The following is a 7,916-nucleotide window of genomic DNA, read 5'->3' as shown; positions in this document are numbered from 1 at the left end:
CACACAGAACACTGTGGAACCTCAACCTGACACACACAGAACACTGTGGAACCTCAAGCCTGACAAACACAGAACACTGTGGAACCTCAACCTGACACACAAAGAACACTGTGGAACCTCAACCTGACACACAAAGAACACTGTGGAACCTCAGGCCTGACACACACAGAACACTGTGGAACCTCAAGCCTGACACACACAGAACACTGTGGAACCTCAGGCCTGAGTCAGGTAGTTCAGGTTGACACCTAGAACCTGCTTCTAGCCTCGAGTTGGTTACTTGTTTGTCGAATATTTCTGAGGATCTCTGCTCTGAGAGTCAGCAGCTCCTGCAGATTTTAAAATCCTGGCCTGTTGCTTCACCTGGGCACTCCGCCCACCTGGATGCGTGTAGGGGCCGTAGGTAAAGGTGGTTAGGCAGAAATGATCTTCTGATGGAATAATGGTGATGAATATAAAACCACATCTAACATTCTCATTTTTTGTTGTAGTAACAGACCTGGACCTGAAGTTCCTGTACAGGGGCCGCACAACAGGCTCTCTTACAGTCAGTAACCCCCAGGGCTGCCGTCTTTACTACGGACACCTGGAACCAACCCCGGAGCAGGTGGACCTGTTTGGGCCTGTGACTCTACAGCAGGTCCTGTTCCCAGGCACATCTGAGATCCAGAACCAAAAGCAGAGGTTCTACACGGAGGCCCTACTAGATGTGATGGATCGAGGCCTTATCCTGGAGATCCAAGAACAGGACATCTATGCCATCCGCCTCTGTCAGTGCAAAGTGTTCTGGTCTGGACCGGGCATGCCAGAACAGGGACCACCAAACCCCATGGAGAGAGAAAGGAAGATCAAAGTTTTCAGCCTCAATGACTTCCTGCAAGGTTTGTTTTCTTCAAAGGTTTTTGTTTTCCTGCCCCATGAGTTTCACAAATGTTCTTCTGTTCTTCAGGCCTCATCTTGTTTCAGAAGGGTGAAACTCCAAACCCTCCACCCTTTGAGGTGTTCTTCTGTTTTGGAGAAGACTGGCCTGACAAGAAACCAAAAGAGAAGAAACTCATCATCGTCCAGCTGGTTCCAGTGGTGGCTCGGATCTTGACGGAGATGTTTTCAGGAGAACTGAACTGGTCCACAGACAGCATCCGGCTGCAGATCTCAACACCTGATGTGAAAGACCAGACAGTGGAGCAGTTCAAAGAGCTGCAAAGGCTCCTGCAGAGCCAACTCGGGCTCCAGGGACCCTGGGGTCCCAGTGTTCCCCCCGGGGCCCTGAATGCTCCCATGAACAATACATCCAGTGGATTTTCACTTGGGAACAGCTGAGAACAGTTCTACCCCATAATCCGTTCTGAACTGGTCCTAAGGAGTTCATATCAAAGCTGCTCTGATCGTTTCCACAGAACCAATCTGAACTAGGTAAAATGGCTTAAAAAATAATAGTGATGCCACCTACAGACTTACTTTTAAAGTTCAGCTTCATGCTGTTCTCTGCTACAGAAATGTTTCAGGGTAGCTCATAATGCTGGACAGGAACCAGTGAAAAACTAGCCCATAAACTGCTATAAATTCAAGCAAGTGACCAATGAAATGCAAACCCAGGGACCAGTATTCTATCCACAAAACTGTTTTAAAGCTCAGCCAATCTAAATGGAGCCTCAGTGGTTCTGTACACCACCTTTTAGCACCACTTTGACTGAAAGGTCTGATTTCCAGACATAATCCTATTAAAACTCCTGATCTAGTCTTTATCCATTTTTATATTTCCTTTCCTGTGATATTTTAAAGCAGTCTCAGTCAACAGTTCAGACGTTCTGATGGTCTTATTTAATTTTTTTAACCTTAACTCCTTTTGCTCTGTTAGTCCCGTTTGCTGAAAACATGACATCCAGATGATGAATCTCTCAGGTCTCGGATGGATTTTTTCCTGTTTATGTTCTAGATCCAGTTCATCTGCTGGAAATATTTTAGACTGGGTGGTACTTAACTTGTCATGTTGAGATAAACTAATACAACTAAAGAAAAACTTTAAAAGGCCATCAGAAAGTCTGGAGAACTGCTGATCCAGAGCAGAATTACAGACAAGTCTGAATCATTAGGAGAACAGAAAGAGACGAGGACTCCATTTGGTCAGTTTGAAGTTGACTAAAAATTGCCTCCTGGTTCCTTAAAAACATTTCCAAAGTTTTGTTCATACCTGACGCTTCATTTTTTTTTCGTTTTAAAAACATAAACTTGTTTCTGCATTTCATTTTTTCCCAGTGCATTCAGGATTTGATTAAAAACACTGCTGCAGTATTTATTTTTGGAACACATACCTGGTGACACTCTGCACCTGTTCCAACATGTTTCTTAAACTACAGAAGCTGTTGGACTTCTTGTTATTCTGGAATATTTAAATATTTCCTGCTTCTGTCAACAAATATATTCAGATCAACAGTTGTTAACAGGCATTAAACTAAGTGGATTTCAGAATTGTTATGTCTAATTGTACAGCTTTGCTGTCTCTAACCACAAAAGTGTTTTTTTGTATTAAAGTCTGAGAAATTACCATGTTTACTTCTGTTTTATATTACTGATGAATGAAAGATGTGATTGTTTGGTCTCCAGGGAAAACAGTGATTATCGATTATCTCTGCAGCACAAACTCCACACATGTAGTTTGTGTTCAGGTGAGGACAAACCTGTTGGACCAGTACTCCCAGCACAAAAGACAGAAACATGTTGATGACATCACCTTTCATCAGCTGGTATTAGATTACTGAAACACCTGAACTCAGGTGTGAACTGGTGGACCATCAGCCTGTTTACTGGTTAAACTGGTCCCAAACTGAGGACTGTAGACATGGAACCAGAAGTTTGTTGTTTCGGTTTTATTTTTTTACAACAAGGCTACATCACTGATGATGTCAGTCTGTCCGCCTCATTACCCAGAGTTCTCTCCGGTTCACTTTATGATAAACCGAAAATAAAGTTAAATCAAAGATAAAAGGTCAAAGGTGACGCCAAACTCTCCAGCGTTACGCCTCCTCACGCTGCAACTCTGCCAAGAGTATCAGGGGAAATCTTTTGACTCCTTTTTTTGGCACAAAAAACATCAAACCAAAGTCCCAAAAATAAATCTCTTAAAAACGGTCGAGCAGGCACGTCCTGATTTATCATCGGTAAAGATCCAACAGAACCGATCCGCATCGTTCATCCAGTGAAGGTCTCCGGTCCTGACCCCGCCCACCCAGCATCACCTGCAGAAGGTGTGAACGGCTCAGGTGAGCTAGGGGAGGACTCCATGTCAGGTTTCAGAGAGATTTGTCTTGTTTCACATTCAAAGTCCCTCTATCTTCCTCATAATCTTCATCACTTTAGATTCTCGTCTGCAGTCGCAGCTTTTTGCCGTCACCTCTGAATGTTGGTCAAATTAAAATCACCTGAAGAAACAGAAAAAAATATATTTTTAAAAAATGTGAGGTGAACAGTTCTTTGTGGAAACCTTTCCCGACTGAACCATTACCTGTGTAACGGTTGGTTGTTGCCTGAATGAACTGTTACCTGATGTCGTGTGAAGGTGGCAGCTATCGAAATAGTCTGGTGAACTCTCTGATGGCCCAACACACCTGTTTACACTCCTCAGCACTGAAAACAGAACAAAAACAACTGTAACAAGCATTTATTTCACTTCTTGTAGACAAACTTTAGTTTCAATAAAACTTGTTTATTTTTATTGTATAAAATAAATGTTTCAAGTTTCATCTGAATCAGTCCGCTGTTGCTGCTCAGGTGAGCTCATGTATGGTCTGACTTCAGGACGAGTCTAAACTCGCCCCTTCTGGGCTCCAGTTCTTCAGGATTCTACCTCAGATGGGCAAGCCTCAACAAAAACAGCATTGCTTTCATACAGTCCCTGAATGCCTCACCTTCTGCCATCTGGACAGGTCCCTAAACGCCTCACTGTCCGTCCCTGAACACCTCACCTCCTGTCATCTGGACAGGTCCCTGAACGCCTCACCTTCTGTTATCTGGACAGCTCCCTGAACGCCTCACTGTCATCTAGACAGGTCCCCGAACGCCTCACTGTCATCTGGACAGGTCCCTGAACGCCTCACCTTCTGTCATATGGACAGGTCCCTGAACACCTCACCTTCTGCCATCTGGACAAGTCCCTGAACGCCTCACTGTCTGTCACCTGTACAAGTCCCTGAACACCTCACTGTCATCTGGACAGGTCCCTGAACGCCTCACTGTCATCTGGACAGGTCCCTGAACGCCTCACCTTCTGTCATCTGGACAGGTCCCTGAACGCCTCACCTTCTATCATCTGGACAGGTCCCTGAACGCCTCACCTTCTGTCATCTGGACAGGTCCCTGAACGCCTCACCTTCTGCCATCTGGACAGGTCCCTGAACGCCAGATGACCCTAACCGTCAGCCATGCAAGTCTCCTTACACTCTGTCCCTGAACACCGTGTGCCCCTGAATGCCTCATGGGACCTGGTGGCCCGAGAGTTTTTAGAACCTAGTGGGTCGTCAGATTTTAGAGACTTCTTTTAAAAAGCTCAAATGGAGCAGAAACACAAAACAAATCAAAAGATAATGATATCTGATCAGTTTCAGAGAACCCTTCGTTTTTAAACTTTAGAAAAACATTTCATGTTATAAATTCTATATTCAGATTTTAATCTTGAATAAACTGAACAACAGGAGCTGAATCACGATGGTTCAGAAAAACTACACAGCAATTATCTCCTACAGCAGAGCTGAAGCAGACGAAACACTAACAGGAAAATTTAACCTTTATTTGTACAGGTAATCTACCTGAAACACAGCGACTGACGCTCACCTGGTGACCCGTCTGAGGCTCACCTGGTGACCCGTCTGAGGCTCACCTGGTGACCCGTCTGAGACTCACCTGGTGACCTGTTTATGGAAGTCGGTCAGCTGCCTGTGAGTGACCGTCACGGCTCCTCCTGATGTCTCCTTTGGTAAACTTTTTAGAGCATTTTCCAACCAGCGGCAAAATATCTGAAACCCAGAGGAAACGTTGTGAAACGCCTTCAGAACCCACAAAGAAGAACATCAGAGCCTGTCCTGCCTTCAGAAGGGACAGGTATGAACCTGGCGCACTGTACTCACAGGCCTGTCGAACAGCATGACCTCCCACAGAACCTCGGCGACGTCCGGCAGCGTGTACGGCGGCAGGCAGAAACAACACGAGTGCACCAGCTGACTGATGAGCTGCTGACCGTGCTGCTCCATGGCCTGACCAATCAGCCGCTTCCGCACCTCAAAGTCCTCCTCGTGCTGGAGATACAGATTGTTTTAAACCCTCAGAACATTCTCACCATGTTCTTCTGTTGAGTTGTAGCTGACTCACATCATTGGAGACTCCAGTGTGGATTAGGTCACGGATGAACTTCATGACACTGCAGTTGGCGTCTCTGTGGTCCAATGAGGTGGCGGCGATGGCGCACTGAATGATATGAATGACGATGCTGCTGCTCAGTAAAGTGACAGGACTCCTCTGGACGAATCTGAACACAAAGAGACGAGAGGACGTCAGAGACATCGGACAGGAACCAGGTCCTGGCGGGCTGTTTCATAAAGAAAACCAAACACCCATAACATTACTTCCACTGACTTGTGAAGGAATACGTTTTATTAGGTTGTTGGGATGAAATCTTTAAACAGGAAGAGAAGCAGAACACAAAGCAGCATGAGGATTTGAGAAACAAACTCGAATGATAAGATGGCTGGATCAGACTAATGCCCCTTTTACACGGGCCCTAATTCAGAAGTCCGGCTCTACAAAGAATGCATCGCGTCTACACCAGCCAGTTTGGTCTGGATGCAGCGATTGTTGCGCGGAGTAGGACAGCTGTTATCCGCCGGAGATTTCAGGCTTTACATCCCTTCAGCTGGGGGACAGACGGCAGAAACGCTGCAGGGTAAGCTAACGCTGTTGTTTATATTCCTACCTTTGCTCATTATGCTTCCATCTGGCCACACCCACGACCAATGAGTGAACAGGAACTAAGCTGGCGCCGCCCATGAAGCAGGGCCGGCCCGGCTGGCCCGACTCTGAAGCAGGGCCGACCTCGAAAAAATGCCGATGGAAACGCGCGCAAAGAAAGCCGAGTAGAGTGGAGCCGGGACCGTTAGAGCCCGTGGAAAAGGGGCATAAGTCTGACCTATGGAGGTCCCACCTCATACCTGCTGCTGACTGGCCAAAGTCAGAAATCACATGAAAACACTTTAGAGGCCCACAGGAGACCTTCAAAGGTCCACAAAAGACTGTTTCTTTACATCCATAACATTATGACAGGTAGGCATAAGGCACCTGAACACCCACCTTGTGGCCAGTCTGAACAGGTCGTCCACCGTGTCAGGATGGTTTCTCAGGCTGTTAGGCTGCTCCAGCAGCTGGAAAGTTGGCATGCACAGAGCCTAAAGGAAAGAGAGGAAGAACTTCATCATCATGAAGACTCATGACTGCAGATCAGAACTTCCTCAGGTAGCATCCAGAGGAGTCTGGACCCAAACCCACGACTCTCCAATCTTTAAACTATTCACCAATAAAGTTTGTACATTTAGTTAAGACCCTTAAAATAAAGATAATAAAAACAAATTTTCATACCCACACAAATAAATGCATATATATATATATATATATATATATATATATAGCAAGTAAAATAAGTATTGAACATGTCCCCCATTTTGTAAGCAAATATGTTTCTGAAGGCGCTATTGACATGAAATTCTCACCAGATATTGGTAACAACCCATCCAATCCACATAGGCAAAGGAATCAAACCATAGATGTCCACAAAGTTATGTGTAATAATGAGAAATGACTCAGGGAAAATCTATTAAACATACTTACAAAAATGTATTTACTACTTCGTACAAAAGCCTTAATTTTGACATGGAAAAACCATCAAACTGGACAGATCAAAGTCTTGTTAATAAACCTGCAGTCAAGAAAAGACGCTGAGTGTCTGACTTGAGTTAATGTGCATCCAAGTGACAGCAAACGTGCTTTAATGGAGGTTTTCCTTTTCTGGATTTCTTCTTAAATGTTAGTAGCTGTATGCTCCGAATTTTGTTGACGTTTTTCTTTAGCTGTTTTAATGGATTGTGTTAAAATGTATTACCAAGAACAATAATTTAAAAACTGATGACAGAGAATAAGGCATAAGAAATAAATGCTAATGTCTCTTTATAAGTTTGATCTATTTTTCATCGTTTATTGTTCTAAATTCTAGATAATTTGTCACTGAGAAAAAACTTGCATTTCTAAAAGTATAGTTTGACATGAGGTCTTTACACTGACACTTTTAGTTGGTCTTTTAATAATATGTGTTTAACTCTTAGTTAGCCTTCCGGTACCTTTAGTTTAGTTTAGTTCTGTTTATCTTAGCTTCTCTGTACTCTTGTGTCTCATGTTTTAGATATGTTTAGTTAATAATAATAATAATAATAATAATAAATCCAATTTATACCGCACTTTTCATTAACAAAAATCTCAAAGTGCTACACAGTGCAATTAAAATCAAAGATAAAAAATCAGAGATAAAAACAACATCATAAAAAACATGTAGAAGCAGAATAGGCTTGCTTAAATAAAAAAGTCTTCAAGCCTCTTTTAAAATCAATCAATGGTTGGGGAGCTCTCAAATAATCTGGGAGAGAGTTCCAGAGCCGGGGGGCAGCGACAGCGAAAGCCCGATCTCCCATGGACCTCAATCTGGAGCGAGGAAGGTGAAGGAAGTTACAGTCTTGTGATCGTAGAGATCTGGTGGATGAATGAGGAATGAGAAGGTCCTTCAAATAATCTGGTGAGGTCCCATTTAAACACTGATGGGTGATGAGCGCGATTTTGTACTGAATCCTGCAGTTGATAGGAAGCCAGTGAAGATCATGCAGGAG

The 7,916-nt window shown here is 44.0% G+C and overlaps 2 protein-coding genes across 3 annotated transcripts in view; one reads left to right on the top strand and one right to left on the bottom strand.

The window, feature by feature from the left end:
- The window catches only part of irf5 (interferon regulatory factor 5), a 7,792-nt gene extending 5,248 nt beyond the window's left edge, over window positions 1–2,544 (top strand). For both annotated transcript variants that reach the window (XM_017440491.3, XM_017440490.3), the window contains exons 7-8: window positions 492–881; window positions 950–2,544. In XM_017440491.3, the coding sequence (XP_017295980.1) occupies window positions 492–881; window positions 950–1,320 (761 nt within the window). In that variant the 3' untranslated portion in view covers window positions 1,321–2,544. The remainder of the gene's footprint in view (window positions 1–491; window positions 882–949) is intronic.
- A 308-nt stretch (window positions 2,545–2,852) lies between these two features.
- Window positions 2,853–7,916, bottom strand: part of tnpo3 (transportin 3) — a 13,143-nt gene continuing 8,079 nt past the window's right edge. Inside the window, exons 18-23 of the mRNA XM_017440507.3 lie at window positions 6,337–6,431; window positions 5,362–5,518; window positions 5,121–5,288; window positions 4,897–5,009; window positions 3,541–3,624; window positions 2,853–3,419 (exon numbers count right to left, since the gene is read on the bottom strand). Of these exons, the coding sequence (XP_017295996.1) occupies window positions 3,564–3,624; window positions 4,897–5,009; window positions 5,121–5,288; window positions 5,362–5,518; window positions 6,337–6,431 (594 nt within the window). The 3' untranslated portion in view covers window positions 2,853–3,419; window positions 3,541–3,563. The remainder of the gene's footprint in view (window positions 3,420–3,540; window positions 3,625–4,896; window positions 5,010–5,120; window positions 5,289–5,361; window positions 5,519–6,336; window positions 6,432–7,916) is intronic.

Source organism: Kryptolebias marmoratus, linkage group LG18 (assembly GCF_001649575.2).
Source record: "Kryptolebias marmoratus isolate JLee-2015 linkage group LG18, ASM164957v2, whole genome shotgun sequence".
In the NCBI taxonomy this organism is placed as follows: Eukaryota; Metazoa; Chordata; class Actinopteri; order Cyprinodontiformes; family Rivulidae; genus Kryptolebias; species Kryptolebias marmoratus.
This window is presented reverse-complemented; position numbering and strand designations above follow the sequence as displayed.